At 49.2% G+C, this 16,586-nt stretch overlaps 1 protein-coding gene across 1 annotated transcript; it reads left to right on the forward strand.

The window, feature by feature from the left end:
- The first annotated feature begins 2,902 nt into the window (after positions 1-2,902).
- On the forward strand, positions 2,903-11,251 carry SERPINA4 (serpin family A member 4). Its single transcript, XM_033419738.1, is given in 7 exon segments — positions 2,903-2,906; positions 4,444-5,106; positions 8,971-9,224; positions 9,226-9,245; positions 10,133-10,292; positions 11,071-11,165; positions 11,167-11,251. Coding segments are annotated over 7 exon segments (1,281 nt in total).
- Positions 11,252-16,586: the final 5,335 nt, after the last annotated feature.

A 16,586-nucleotide genomic window follows, 5' to 3' on the forward strand; every position in this document is an offset into this window, starting at 1 on the left:
TCGGCTCAGCTGCCGTAACAAAGTGCCCAGACTACATACGTGGCTTAAACAACAGACAGTTTTTGTCTTGTGGTTCTGGAGGCTAAAAGTCTCAGATCAAGGTGTCAACAGGGTTGGTTCCCTCTGAGGGCCATGAAGGATGATTGTGCTCAAGGCCTCCCTCCTGGGCTTACAGCCTGTGTCCTCACATGGTTTTCTGACTCTGTACGTGTGTATCCTAGCCTCATCTTCTTTTATTATTTATTTATTTATTTGGAGTATAGTTGCTTTACAGTGTTGTGTTAGTTTCCGACGTACAGTAAAGCGAATCAGTTATACATATACATATATCCCCTGTTTTTTAGATTTCCTTCCCATTTAGGTCACCACAGATCACTGAGTAGAGTTCCCTGTGCTATAGAGTAGGTTCTCTAATCTCTTCTTATAAGGACACCAGTCATATTGGATTAGGGCCCCACTCTCATGACCTCATATTAACTTAATTACCTCTTTTTTTTTTTTTTTTTCCCAGTATGCGGGCCTCTCACTGCTGTGGCCTCTCCCGTTGCGGAGCACAGGCTCCGGACGCGCAGGCTCAGCGGCCATGGCTCACGGGCCCAGCCGCTCCGCAGCATGTGGGATCTTCCCGCACCGGCACACGAACCCGTGTCCCCTGCAACTGCAGGCGGACTCTCAACCACTGCGCCACCAGGGAAGCCCTTAATTACCTCTTTAAGACCTCTATCTCCAAATATGGTCACATTCTGGGGCACATATGATTGGGGGACACATAATTCATGCCATAGTAAACCCCCACCTAAAATTTGTTTTGAAGGTCAAGACTGACGACACCACACGTGCACCCAGAGGGCGTGGGGAGGTTTATTGTTCACATAATGAGACTTGCTGGGGAGGACAAGGCTCCCAAGCTGGTCCAAAAATGGCCCTAGAAAGCAGGGATGGGAGGCCGGCTTGGGGTTTTTACAGTGGCTGGTGGGAGGGGTTGGGGTGAGGATTGAACTACCAGTGGGCTTTCTCATCAGCTCGCCCAGACGTGGGGCAGAAGGGGGAGAAGGAGGGATGCAGCTTAGAAGCGGTCAGCCACCAAGTGTCAGAAAGTGGTGTGTCCCCATCACGAGAGCCTGCTGCAAATCCCTACATCTGCAACATCTTTCACAAAGCCCCATCCTCCTTTACCTCACTATCCTTAACAACCCTAAATGCTGAGACCCAGGTGGCTCTGAGCTGACGGGTCCAGAGGGGCTCAAAGTCTAGATTGTGTGTTCTACCTGCCTTTGGTTAGACCTGCACAGAACCAGCAGTGCTCACAGAAGGGCCTGGTGGGGGCTGGAGATATGGGAGGGAGGGAGACAGAGTTTGAAAGACTCAGCTGGCCCTTGAAGAGAAGAGATCCTCAACCCCTTCCTTCCCTCTTAGTTCAGAATGACTTTCACCTTCTGGAATCACCTGCTCAGGATCAGATAGGAAATCCTCATGGCTAAGATGATACTGCTTTGCACAGTCAGAGAGAGGAGTCTAATGCCCTTGAATCAGACCAAACCAGGATCAATCTAAATGCCCCCTCCTCCATGAAGCCTGCCCTGTCTCTCCCTTCCAATCCCTTGCTCTAAGGCGTATGGCCGTGCCTAGGGCTGCCTCATGCTGTTGCTGCTCTTGGTCACACCTCGTCTCCTGCCCCCTAAGGTCAAGGTGATGTCTTGTGCACCTGTGTGTCCCAGATGCTGCCTCTCCCATCCTCTCCCACCTCAGGCACACTGGGGTCTTTGCACCCATCATTATTCCATGATTCATTCTTCTGCAGAACATTTTCTCATGCTGTTCCCCTATCTGGAACACTGTTCCCTGCTCTAACCCCTCTCCTTTAACCTGGGGACTCCTCATCCATCTCAGCTCTGATGTCCCTTCCCCAGGAAACCCTTCCTAACCTCTGCCCCCACCTGCAGCCAGAGTAATTCCCTGTACAGTCAATCCTAACTCCTGAACTTACCCTTCACGACTATATCCTACAGTGTGTGTATCCAGCCAATGAGAATGTAACAATGCCGTTCACCATAGCAGGAGCTCAGCAAGGAGCTGGATGATTGATTGAATGAATGAATGAAGGAAAGAGTGGATTCAGAGATCAGCTGAAGTTTTCTCCTCCTTGAGCCATATGGCCTGAGAAACAGCCAGACATCACCCCTACCTGCAGCTGTTCCAGAATGATCCAAGGGTGCTGAGGCTCCCTGATTACTTACAAGAGAGCAGCTTCAGCTCCGTGATTAGAGAGGAAATGAGCGATTGGATTCCTGGACCAAGGAGGCATCTGTTCCCGCCTTTGCTCCTGGGATGCGCCGTCCTTGCAGTCTAGGCATGTGACATCTTAGGAGGTTCCATCACAGAACCATGCCGCTATAAAGCTGGCAGGCTTCTCAGAAATCACGTAGTCCAGGATTGCACACTGGAAGCCCTGGGAAGGATCTAGCCTCTATATGGGTCTTGTCTGGCCACAGAGAGCTGATACCAGTTCCGCGTGCCCACTGTTTCCCACCATGTCGCCCTGGAAGCTGCCTTCCCGAGTTTGTGAAGGCGCTGGAGTTTGCTGCCCCTGGTCTGGCCCAACTCTTTATTTGCAGGGGCAGGGATATGGCTGAAATGGTGGTGCGGGGCAACAGAAACCCAGAGAAGGGGATGGTAGTACTTAAGTTCACATTGCAATTGAAGGTCAGAGTGGAGACCAGGCCCACTAAGGGGTTCCCTTGAGCCGCAGGAAAAGCAAGTATCAGGTGAACCTCAACAATAACACAAACAGGAAGGGGTGAACTCTCTTGGTCCCCCCGGGAGGGAAAGGGGGTTCTCCTGGGAGGAGGTGAGCCAACTTGCAGTGGGGTTTCTCTCTCTATTGAGACTCCACACTGTACCCATGGGTCAGTTCATTAATAATTACCTAATCAGGGAGGTGGGAGGTGGTGCAGAGAGGTTTCTCCAATCCTCCTGGGCTTGATACATCCAAGCCACATCTAGAGCTCAGACAGGCACCCAGGGGCCACTCCAGGATTGACTGTGCTGTGAGTAACCCTACGAGGGTCACAGTAGAGACTAAAAGGAGGATGACCAACCGTCCCGGTTTGCTTAGGACTGGGAGTTCTGGGACAAGACTTTCAGCGCTAAAAGTAGGAAAGTCCTGGGCAAACTGGAACAACTGGTCACCCTAATTAGAGGTGACAAAGGCTAGAAAGACACCTACCTATGATTGCACCAACCTCCTTGCTGCACTGGGCAGGGAACTGGTGCTCAGATCCAGAAAAGCCTCCCGCAAGGCCACGTACAGCTGGGGACCCAGGTCTTCTGGCTCCAGTTGCTTTTGGAGAGCTCCTGTCAGAGCTTCTGGGTAATCTCACCGCAAGGCCGGAGAGAAGTGTGTGAGAGGGGGTGAGGAGTGGTTGTTATAGGTTGGTAGGAAGCCATGTTGGGGGGGTGTTCCTTGTTATGGTCACTCTCCAGCGAGCACAGCAAAGTTCAGTAGATGTAATAGTGACTGTATGGTCCCCACAGCCAAAGATATTCACTATCTGGCTCTTTATAGGAAAAGTTTCCTGACCTCTGGTCTGGGTGAAAAATGATGGAGAGTTGAATGAGTGTCAAGAGGGACTGAGGGATTGAATGGGGTGGGATGGATGCAAGGCCAGATGGATGTTAGGGGTGACAACTGGGTTTGGGGCTGAGAACTAGGTAATGGTAGGGCCATTTGATGGGGCAGAGAGAAGATTTGGTGGAGAAAATTGAGCATCCTGTTTGGGGCAGGTTAAGTTCATTAGGGAAAGGGACCAATTCTGTCCCTGAGACTTTGGACACATCATGTGTTGAGCATCAGTGATCTCATCTGTACAGAGTGGTGACAAGAATACCAGCTCTATTGACCTCTACCTGGATAAGAGGGTCAAACAAAATGGCATGAAAGCGATTTTGCAAAGTGTAAAACACACCACGGATGTCTGTGGGGTAGTCGCTAACATAGCCTTTGGCGATGAGCACCTTTGATGTGATGGGTCACTGGGCTAAGGAAATAAACTCAGATGGTGCAAGGCACCCCAGGCTGAGAGTCCGGAGACCTGTGCTCTAGCTCAGATATTTACTAGTTTGGTGACTTGGTTAAGTCACTTTTGGAGTCTCTGTTTCCCCTTCTCTGTAATGAGAATGGAGTCCAGTGCCGTGCAGAGCTCACAGAGATGGGAAAGGAAATGGGATGGTGGGCAATGAGCTGCTTTGTAAATCTGCAGCCCTGCTGCAGTGTCATGGCACCGCACACGTGAAGGTACTGGGTGTTTGCTACTCCCCTGCAAGCTCATTTGCAGGAGTTGAGAGTATCGCTTAGATCCCTGGGGCCCTGCCTTCTGCCTGGCATCTCAGTGGGGTTGGGCATTCTGCTGGGGAGTTTCCTGGGCACATTCTTTTCTCCTGTAGACCCGAGAGCACAGAAGGTGCGTCTTACCGACTGCCTGCTCCTCCGTCTGGCTGGACTACTGGTCCTTTCTCGAGGTCAGCGGCATCCCGAGCATCACGGCCAGGGTCACATCCACTGCCCCCATCAGGAGGCTCCGGGCACAGGTGAGGGCTCCCCCAGCCTCAAGGTCACTGCAGGCAATACTGCCTTTGCTCTCCGCTTCTACCACCTGATGGCTTCCCAACCCTACGGGAGCAACGTCTTCTCCCTGCTGAGCATCTCCGCCGCCTACGCCATGCTGTCCCTGGGGGTCCGCTAGCACAGCCGGACCCAGATCCTCGAGGGTCTTGGCTTCAATCTCACAGAGGTGTCAGTATCTGACATGCACAGGGGCTTCCAGAACCTTCTGCACACTCTCCACCTCCCGGCCGACGGGCTGGAGGTACGTGTGGACAGCACCCTGTTGTTGACCCTGGAGCTGCTGCTCCTTCCGAGATTCCTTAATGACTCCGTGACCTTCTATGAGTCCAAACTCTTCCACACCAACTTCGACGACTCTGAGGGCACAACCCAGCTTATCAACAACCAAGTCAGGGAGGAAACTCGAGGGAAGATTGTGGATTTGGTCAATGAGCTCAGCGCGGATACCACGATGGTGCCGGTGAATTACATTTACTTCAAAGGTAAGAGTCAATTCGTTGGTGGATCCTACATCTTCCCTTTCCCCCTAATTCGTTGAAGGATCACATATCAGAAAGAAACTCCCGCAGAACAGAAAGTGGATGGATTGGGTCTGATAGGTTTGAGCAGCCTTCTGAGAATTTAATGTTAGAGCCTCAGATATTTAAGTTTGGGTAGTATTGATTTCCACCCCTTCATATCTTTAGAAATATTTTCTTTTTTTTTAAATTTTTTTAAGGGAATTCCTTTATTTTTATTCTTTATTTATTTATTTTTGGCTGTGTTGGGTCTTCGTTTCTGTGCAAGGACTTTCTCTAGTTGCGGCAAGTGGGGACCACTCTTCATCACGGTGCGCGGGCCTCTCACTATTGTGGCCTCTCTTGTTGCGGAGCACAGGCTCCAGACGCGCAGGCTCAGCGGCCATGGCTCACGGGCCCAGCCGCTCCATGGCACGTGGGATCTTCCCAGACCAGGGCTTGAACCCGTGTCCCCTGCATCGGCAGGCGGACTCTCAACCACTGCGCCGCCAGGGAAGCCCTATTTTCTTATTTTTTTAAAAAAATAACAGCAATGTATGAAATGCATTCTACCCAATGGTGACAAGTTGAACTGCTGGATTCATATCCAGTTCTGCCACTTACCAACGGTACAAACAGGGCAGGTTGTTTGCTTGAAGGACTCTTATAAGGATAGAAGAGTCCCTGCTTCAAAGTTTTTTTTCTGAGAATCAAATGATGTCACATATTCGAATACTCCTTAGAAGAGGGCCTGAAGGGATCAGCAAACTACAGCTCCTGGCCAAACCTGAATGCCACCTGTTTTTGTAAATAAAGTTTTATTGGCACACAGCCACGCCCATTCATTTATGTATTATCTCTGGCTGCTTTCACGGGACAGAGGTTAACAGTTGCTACTGAGACAGAATAACCTGTAAAGCGTAAAATATTTACTTTCTTGCCCTTTGCAGAAGTTTGACAACCCCTGACCATTATATACGCTCAATAAATAGAGTATTTGTAATTATTCTAATGATAACAATTTTGAAGACCTTTAAAAATACATATAAGTATAAAAGAAAAACTAGAAATTGCCCAGAATCCTACCTTCCTGAGGGAACCAACATTAACATTTTAGCCTAATTCCTTCCAGTCTTCCATTCACACACATATGTTAATAGAGTGGAAATCACAGGTAGGAACAGTTTTGTACAGTGTGTATCACTTAGGGCGCCATCCAGGAAGCATAGTCACCGTGAGTGGGGAGGGAAAGGGGGTTGTGAGAGGAATTAGTCCTGGCATGTTTGTGGGAAGGACTGGGGAAGTGAAGGTCCGGAGGAAGAGGGAGTTGGAGGGACAGAGAACAAGTCACTGGAGCTTGTGGACAAGTTGGAACTTATCAGGAAATCTACATGCCAGGCACATCCAGCCACCAGAGTGGTTCCATGTAGGGAGAGCTTGGGGAGAGGCCCGGGCTGAGCACCTGGCAGTGGTCTGGAGACGCTGTTGGTCAGCAGGGTAGAGCTGGACAACGAACTTGGCGGAGAGCATAGGTGAGCTGGAGCACACAGCCCCTCTGGTCTGTTCATCGTCTCGTCTGCCTTCAGCGGGCAATGGCTGCTTCATATCTGCCTCTCAATCCCCTGCTGTAACCACCTTGAATCTATAGGAAACAGATTCTGAGGAACAGTCCCAGACTAATAATCCATGCAAACTGGTCACTGCTTGCAGTTTTACATGTGGAATTTTCAGGCACCACTGGAAACTTTAAACAAAATTTTTTTTAAATTCTGCAATAACTGTAAATTCATAGGGAGTTGCAAAGTTGTACAGAGTGGTCCCATGTACCTTTCACTCAGGTTCCTCTAGATAACATCTTATGTAACTGTAGTACAATAGCAAACCAGGAAGCTGACGTTGGTGATAATCTATAGACTTTATTCGGATGTTATCAATTTTCACATGCACTCGTGTGTGTGTGTGTGTGTAGTTTTACGCTATTGAAAACTTTATTTAGATCTCATTTTAGTGGCTGCACAATATTCTATTGACTCCATTCCATTTAAAATATAATATAATTTACATGTGTAATAGACACCATCACCACACCCAAAGCTCTGGCCAGAAATAATGAAGATTTTGGTGCTCTCTTCCTGAAAGAGACCTCGCTGCAGTTGTGTTAGTGATCGTGGCACAGGGAAGGAGGTGCTCCAGAAATAGACGTCTTGCCCTCTGACACATCTGCCCATCACTCTGGGGACACAAATGTAGCCCCAAGACCTCAGTCTAGGTCACATGGTGACAGTAGTAGAACAACTGTGGCTTATCTTAAAAAATGAAAAGTACCTAGAAGAAAACAAACCAAAGATATGCAGAATCTCTGTAGATAAAATTATATTGAGAGATATTAAAGTCGACAAATAAAAAATAGATATACCGTATTTATGAATAGGAAGACTTAACATGGAAAAGATGTCAGTTCCTGCCCAAATTGATTGAAATATTTTAAAGTAATCCCAACAGGTTTTTAAAAGATTCTTTTTGGTACCAGTTAATAAGCTGATTCTAAAGTGTATATGAGAGAGAAAAGGGCCAAGAATAGTTAAAAACAGACAACCTGTCTGCTGGAGAGCAATGCTGGTTATAAATCTGTATTAATTTAGACTGTGTGGTATGCATAGACCAATGGGACAGAACAGAGAGGCCAGAATGGAACCCAGAAATGGCTCCATGGATATATGGACATTTGATATTTGACAAAGCCTGCATGATAGAGCATTGAGAAAAAGGATAGATTTTGAAAAAGCAGTCCTGGGACAGTATCCTCATGGGAAAAAATGATTTTGTACTCCTCCATCCTACAGATCATAAGCATTTACTGCAGGTGAAGTAAAGTCCTAAATGCAAAAGGTAAGAGTAAACCTTGTAGATGAAATAGGGGAGTATCTTCATGACCTGGAGGTAGGAAATTTTTTCCTAAGCAGGACACAGAGATCTAACCATAAAGGGAAAACCTGGTATGCTCACTGCATGAAGTGAAGAATTTCAATCATCAAAACACACAATTATGAAAGTGAAAAGACAAGTCAGAGAGGAAGAGAACACATTGGCAACACACAGAACTGATAGACAACTAGTGTTCAGAGAACTCCTGCAAATCACTAAGAAACAGTCCTATAGAAATATGGGTAAAAAAGTGAACTGGCACTGAACTAAAAAATAATAATAATAAAATAAAATAAAATAAAAAAACAAAAACCCCAAAACCCAAAAAAAATCTCCCCAAACTTCTAGTTGATCCATAAACATACTAAAGACTACTCAACCTTATTTTTTTATTTTTATTTTTTTGCAGTACGCGGGCCTCTCACTGTTGTGGCCTCTCCTGTTGCGGAGCACAGGCTCCGGACGCGCAGGCTCAGCGGCCACGGCTCATGGGCCCAGCCGCTCCGCGGCATGTGGGATCTTCCCGAACCGGGGCAGGAACCTGTGTCCCCTGTATCGGCAGGCGGACTCTCAACCACTGCGCCACCAGGGAAGCCCTACTCAACCTTATTTTAAACCAAGAAAGTGCATGTCAAAACCACAGTGAGCTACCACTATACGAACATCAGGTTGGCAAAATTATTTAAGTCCAATGATTTCAAGTAATCAGTGAAGACAGGAAACAACCTTGCTGATATCCTCTGGGGTCTCTTATTTTAGAACCTACCTGAACCCCCAGATCCATTCCCCAGGCAGGTCAGGTGCTGAACTGCTGAGATGGTGGAGGGTGAGTCTTGCGTGACGATGGGGGGATGCATTCCCTGGCTGGAGGATCGGCTTCTTGGTCCATGGATGCCCTGTACCTTCTTCCCTTCTTTCCTCCAGCTCTGTGGGAGACGCCATCCATCCCCTTGATGACCTCTCCCCATGACTTCTATGTTGATGAGGATACAGTAGTCAAGGTGCCTGTGATGCTGCAGGATACCCAGCACCACTGGTATCTTCACAACAGATACTTGCTCTGTTCGGTGCTATGGATGGATTACAAAGGAAACGCAACAGCCCTTTTCATCCTTCCTAACTGAGGGAACATGGAGCAGGTGGAAGAGGTTTTGACTCCAGAGATGCTGACAGGGTGGAGGTAATCTTCTTCAAAAGAGGTAAACCATCAGGGCATCGTGCGGTGTAGTCTGCAGCACTGCCCTTCACATGGACCCTTCCAGTGAAAGCCAGTGCCCCAAATGGGAGTGGAGGGGATCGCCAAATTATGGAAGAATTCTTATTTTCTTCAAAGCTTTCCTTGGGTTTCCTTAAATAAGGAACACTCTTATTGTACCCAAAATGTGATTTCGCTCTCATCAGTGAAAAGAGAACCAGACTAGGAGTTAGGAGTCTGGGTTCTAGATGTAGCCCTTGTACTGCACAAGTCTGGGGTGAAGTGACACTGGCTCTCTGAGGGTCCACCCTGTGCAATGAATGGGTAGACTTCCCATCAAGATGGTTGACTGAGCTGATGTAGAGAGGTTTCCACCCACCCCAGGAAATAGCAGGGAAGCTTTCACGTCACCATGGGGCTATGAGCAGGAAAAGTCTCCAGCCACACATAAGAAAAAGACCTCAGGCCAAGGCCACATGTGGATGGAAGATTCACACAGGCCACGTGGTGGAGGAATTCCACCCAAAGAAATCAATGGGTCCCAACCACGTGAAAAGCACGGAGCCTCATCAGAGACAAAGGCAAAACTGCCACACCGGGAGACTTGCGTCTCCCTGGGCACCTGGCACGTCTGCAGGAAACAACCTCTGCTGAAGATGAACTCCCAAAGGAAGGAGGTTCTGCAGACGGCAGGCCCTGAGGGCAAAGAAGGAGCCTGGCTTTAAGCCTCTGGCAGCACTCATCTGAGGGAGTGGCACAGGCAAAGGTGTTTGTGACCACGGAACTCAGATGCAGGGTGGGCCGTGAGCAAGTGCAGTCAAGGAGAGCACAGCTGGCTGGGACCCTTGGCTAATTCCTGAGTCCAGTGTTTTAACCCAGTGCCTCTTTCAGGTATTTTTACAGGAAGCTCAAGTTGTATAGCCCCAAATTCTCCATTTCTGGCTCCTATAAATTAGATCAGATTTTGCCCAAGCTGGGCATCACAGACTTGTTCTCGTAGCAGGCTGACTTGTCTGGCATCACTGAACAGCTAAACCTGCAGGTGTCCAAGGTAAGTCATCAATGGATATCAACTCCTAGAGACCTCAGGGGGGAAGCTCCACCTCTTGGAAGGTGCTGGGTGATGGGTGCTCTCCCTGCCACCACGTGAAGTCTCAGAGTCCAAGTTTTATTTAATCATCCACGGGCATAGGGAGCCCAAGAAGCAACCCACTATGTGCTGGGCGTGGTGTTGGTGCTGCAGATCTAGGGTCCATCAGGTCCCTGCCCTCAGAGAGCTCTTCCAGTCAAGTCCAGGAGACCGCGCCCTCATAGATCATGGCAACTGAGAGTGACAAATGCAATGACAGAAACAGAGGCAGGGTACAGATGAGGCTGAGTTGTGTGTGTGTGTGTGTGTGTGTATCACAAATTTCTTAGACCAGAGAAAGGGACCTATGACCTCAGCTACATATAACAAAGGTGCACTAGAGGGTAGAGTCTTGGGTTTGAGAGTTCAAATTCCAGTTCTGCCTCTTATGACCTTAAAGGGTTACCCAGTCTCTGGATTTATTTTCCTCATCTATAAAACAGACATAATACATTGACCTCATAGGATGGTTATGAAGATTAAAAAGAGCATAGGCACATAGTATGTGCTCAATTAATAATTGCAATGGCTATTTATAAATAAGAGGTCATCCAGCTCAATACCTCCCCCCCAGTATAGACATTCTTGCTGAGATATCCCAACAAGTGGCTTTGATCTTCAGTGGTCTCTAGTTCCCCTAGTCTTCCCTAAGCCCCAGCTCATGCTCTCTCAGAGGTAACGCTTGTGATTTCCTTCCCAGAGTTTCCACAAAGCCATCCTGGTGGTGGATGAGGTTGGCACCCAGGCTGCAGCAGCCACCAGCGGCTTTGTCACCTTCTGGTCCCGGGACAATCACCAAGTCCTTCCTTGTGGAGATCTTTTCCACCAACACCCAGAGCATCCTCTTTCTGGGAAAGGTTGTCAACTCCACGAAGCCATAGCCCTCCAGGGCTGGCTTGTCTGTTACAAGCAGGAAGACTTGGCCTGGAGGGCTGAGTTTGAGCAGCTCTGGATTTGGAGTGGGGGACGCAGGAGCTGCTGAGGATCCAGGGCAGAAGTTGTTGGTGAAGGTGAGGGATGTGGGTGGTACCAGACCGGTGTGGACTGACACCCAGCTCCTCAGGGCTATGACACCTCACACAGATCATCTAACCTCTTTGAACAGGTTTCCACCCCAGAAAGTGGCAGAACCCCCACCACCACCACCGAGGGTAGTTGTACGGATTAAACGAAATGATGGCTCTGAGGAGTCTGCCTCTGCAACACAGCTCTGAGCTGGACGGGGCAGCCTCAGGAGTCACCGACAGATGGGAGGTCCCACAGGAGGACATCGCTCAGCAAGACCAGCCCAGGGTTACTCACACCAGTTCCAGGCTACAGGGTCAAGGACCTGCAAGTGCTCAGCGCCCAGCGCCCTCCAGGGCTCTGAGGAACGCACACCCTCCTTGCCGCCCCCTGGTTGAATTGGTCCATTTCCCCCTGCGCCCGCTGGGATGTTGGATTCTGTTTTTTAACAGCCAGAAATAAAGTCAGGCCCAGGCTGATGCACTCCCCAGTCTGCCCTTGCAGAGGTGTGGGGGGGGGGGGTGGATTTAAGAGTCCCAGACAAGCCTGCAAGAAGATGCAGGCCTAGGGTTACTATGGCAATGACACCGCTGGGGTGATGTGTGAAAGTCAAGCCCTGGTGTGAAAAAGGGGAGAAAAGGGGGGCAGTCACCCCCCAGTTTAGCCTTGAGGGTGATGCCTTCTTATTTTGCTTGAGCTCATCCCTCCCCTGCTCAGAAGGACTCAATGGCTCCCTATTGCCTACAGGATAAAGTTCAAACTCCTCTAACTGCAGTCAAGGTCCTCCCTGATCTGGTCCCTGCCTGCCTCTCCTGCCCCAGCCCCTCCTCTTGCTCTCATGTACCCAATGACTGCAGTCACGGAAACTCTCGCTGTCTTTCCAGGTTGCCCATAGCTTCCCACCTTCGAGCCTCTGGTCCCCACAGATCCCTATCACCCAGAATTCTCCCTTCCCCATCCCTGAGAGTCTACCAGGATTTCCAACAAATGCCTCCTCCCCTCCCTAAGGCAGACTGTCATCCTACCATCAGACATGATTGGCTGACATTAATCTCTGCCCTGCATCCCGGCCAACCCTCGTCCCTCTTAGAAGGAACATCTCAGAGGCAGGACCCTGTTCACCCTGCATTCTCTTCACTCACCCCAGTAACTGGCCTCAGCGCTGATCGTATGGTCTGGCATGTGGCTGAGGCCCAACCAATAGTTGGTGATTGAATGAATGAATGAATGAATGGAAAAGGCTGTGCCCTGAGCAAGGTCCTCGAGCTATTTGTTCTGCATCACCACCCCCTGACACATCCCCGGAATTGATTGGGTAAATATTTAGTCCAGCTTCTCAGATTTCAAAATGCCCTTTTGGAGCATTAAAAAAAGAGCTCTACGGGTCTGTGTGTGACCTATGATTTACCTCTTGGGAGGCACACTCACTTCTTTGGGACCGGGTGGGTATGCTAGCGATTTCTGTCATTCTCCTCTGGCAGGAAAGGCGAAATCTTTTTTGTACTTTGTGATGGGAGGGCAGAGGGAGGCAAGTGAGTGTCATGAGGAGTGTCATCGTGGAGCCTGGGGGACCCAGGTGCCAGTGGAGGGACGAATTTCATGGCCCTCGTAAGCAGGTGTGGAGAGAAGCATCATGGGTTCATTTAGTTATTCATTCTCTCACTCAACAAAGAGTTACTGAGTGGAGATTGGCCACGAGCCAGGAAGCCAGAGGGATTTCCGCAGTGGAGGAAGAGGCACTTGAAATTTGGGGTGAGACAGAAAGCCTGCAGCTCCAGCTTCTCCGTTACCTGTGCTGAGGGGCTAGCTCTTACCTCTCCAGATCTCAGTTTCTGCACCTGTAAGTGGGCGTGTAATCCCACAGCAGCTGTAGCAGTGGGCGGCGGGGTGGTGGATGCACGTGGGATCCGCGGAAGATACAGGCCTGGGAGCCCCTAGCTCTGACTGAGCGGGTGAACGTGTGAACATGTGAAGGGCAGGAGGGTGTCTGCTTCATCCCTGGCTGCCTGGGAAGGTGAGGAGTCCTTTTCTGAGACAGAGCAGGTCTGAGACTAATGGATTCCAAGCTCTGTGCGCCTGCAATGAGCGAGGCACAGTGACAAGCTCTTTCCAGGAGTTACCAAGAGGCCACAGAGCATCTGAGCGTAGAACCTGGACTTTGGAGTCAGAACGCCTGTGTTTGAACCTGGAATCTACCAATCACTGAGTATACTAGTTGGTTAGTGTATTAGTTTTGCTCTAACAGAGGACCACATCTGAGTGGTTTAACAACAGAAATGTACCGTTCCACTCTTCTGGAGGCCAGAAGACCAAGATCAAGGTGATGGCAGAGTTGACTCCTTCTGAGGCTGTGAGGGAGCATCTGTCCCAGGCCTCTCCCCTGGATTCTGGGGGTTTGCTGGCCATCTTTGGTGTTCCTTGGCTTCTAGATCTCTGCCTTCATATTCACATGGCGTTCTCCCTGTGTGTGTGTCTCTGTCCAGATTTCCCCCTTTTATAAGGACATCAGTCTTATTGGATTGAGCACCCACCCTAGTTCAGTACGACCTCATCTGAACTAATTACAGCAGCAATGACCCTATTTCCAAATAAGGTCACATGCTGAGATACTGGTGGTTAAGTCTTCAATTCTGGGGGGACACAGTTGAACCCATGACACAGCGTGGGACTTGGGCCATCCCTCTGTGCCTCAGTTCCCTCGCCTGTAAAATGGAGATGATGCTACCTAACACGTAAGCCTACTGGAGATTCTGGAGGAGGTCCTGTATGTAAAGCACACATCTTTGCTGTTCCACAAATGTTCACTATTGTTATTTCATTTTATATTTTATCACAACTCTCCTCTAAAGCAGGGTCACAACTTCACATGCCTGCCAGAGCTGGCAGGTCACCTGAACAGGTAAAGTGAGCTGACAGTGGTGGGGACCAGGCAGGCGGAATAGTAAGAGCCCCCACTGAAAGGCATTTCTGGTCCACATTGTCACACACACACTCAGGGGGGTGACAGAGCCCAACTCTGCCCAGGGTGAAGCTCGCCTATTGGGAATTCTGCTCTTTGTTGCTCTTGATGTCAATGGAAAAATAAATCTAGCATGACTTACCAGGTCCTTTAAATTCCCATATTCTGGCCACTGGCCCATCTTACTCTCTCACCCCAGTTGTCATGGACTGAATTGTGTCCTCTGAAATTTCATATATTGAAGCCTGAACCCCCAACGTGATTGTATTTGGAGAAAGGGCCTTTAGGGAAGTAATCGAAGTTCAATGAGGTCATAAGGATGGGGCCCTAATCCCACTGAACTAGTATCCTTATAAGAGGAAGAGACACCAAAGCTTGCTTCTCCTCCCTCTCTTTCTCTCTCCCCCTCTTTCTCTGTCCCCCCATATGTACACAGAAGAGGCTGTGTGAGGATTCAGCAAGAAGGCACCATCTACAAGCCAGGAAGACATATCTAACCAGAAATTAACCCTGACATCACCTTGATCTCGGACTTCCAGCCTCCAGAACTGTGAGAAACACATTTCCGCCGTTTAAGCCTTTCAGTTTGTAGTATTTTGTTCTGGCAGCCAGAGCAGACTAATCCAGGCCCTGAGACACCCTCAAAACTTCTCCAAATGGACCCATTCCCAGCCCCCATTCCTTCAGAACCCTTCTGAGTGACAATAGGCAGTCAGGGTTTGCCCCGTTCCCCAAATTCTCAAGATAGTCCTTAAAATGTAAGGACTGGGACGTGGCACGTGGGCTGTCTCCACGGACAGGCACACGGGCTGGAGAAGTCCTTCAGCATCTGCTTAGTCCCATCTTTCCCACATAGTTTCCTCGGGAACCTGTTTGGGAGTATTATACTAGTTTCCTGTTGCTGCTGTAACCAATTATGACACACTTAGTGGCTTAAAGCAACACAAATGTATTCTCTTACAGTTCTGGAGGTCAGAAGTCCAAACGGGTTCCTGGGCCAACATCAAGATGTTGGCAGGGTTTGCTTCTGGAGTGCTTTGGCCCACGGCCTCTCATCACATTGTTTTTCTCCTCCTGCTTTCCTGATCACATCTCCTCCTCTGACTCTGATCTCCCACCCCTCTCTCTCACTCTCTCCTCTCTCTCTTTCTCTCATAAAGAAGGACCCTTGTGGTTACGTTTAGGACCCACCTGGGAAATCCATAATACACCCCCCCACCATTTCAAGATCCTTAACTCAATCACATCTGCAAATCCCTTTTGTTATATAAGGTCACATTCACAGGTTCTGAGTATTAGGATGTGAATATCTTTGGGGGACTGCTATCCATCCTACTATAGGTAGGTAACACTGATTCCCTCCCTATAGAACATAGTTTGGGAATCTCTAGACTATGAGATGAAGGATTCTTGCTTATGTCACATGGCACAATGGACAGAAAGCAAAACCTGGACAGAAGGGACCTAGCTCCTCCTTGTTAATGCCTCTCCCTATTAGCTGTGTACTTTTGGGCTGATCACCTAACCTCTCTCAGCTTCCGTCTTCTCACGGATTCCGTGGGGATGCTGGTGCCCATCATCTAGCGCGTTGCAAGGGCAGAGAGCACAAAGCAAGCACCTGATGCCTGGTAGTGACTGTGCTTATCTCTAGGTTGAGATAAAGTTCAGTATTATGCCCTTTGCAGGGTGGTTGTAAGGACTAAAAGACGTAATGGGCCATAACTGGGCCCGGAATCAGGGAGCGAGAAGGGGGACATCTCAGAGGTTGTAGAGCAACCCTGGTTGCTGAGCGCCAGGATCGCTTCCTTTTGGTAACGCCTGGCCCTCTGTTTCCTCCACCAACTCCACACGCGACAGTCACCCACACAACCTCTGGGTCATGGCCACACACTGGATACCCCGGTATTAGGAAGCCCCAGGCATGGGGACCTTGGAAATGAAACAAGGGTTGAGCCAACACCCTAGCACTTGGAAATGTTCTTGAAAGTGTGGGGCTGAGTTTTGAAGCCCCAATTTCAAGGTAGAAAAGGACAGTCCAAGTGAGCCCACAGAAATCCTGGAGACAGACCTTTGCTTAGCGAAGAGCCCTGGCCTTGGAGACAGCGACCTGGGCACTCAGCCCCGCTCTGTCCCTAACTGATGCACATCTCTGAAAAGTTCCGTTATCTCTCTGAGCCTCGGTTCAGTTATGAATGCAATGAGAGGGGTGGATACAGTGATCCCTCATCTCAGCCATTGTGAGACCCTCTCAA

This window comes from Orcinus orca, chromosome 2, assembly GCF_937001465.1.
Source record: "Orcinus orca chromosome 2, mOrcOrc1.1, whole genome shotgun sequence".
Lineage (NCBI taxonomy): Eukaryota > Metazoa > Chordata > Mammalia > Artiodactyla > Delphinidae > Orcinus > Orcinus orca.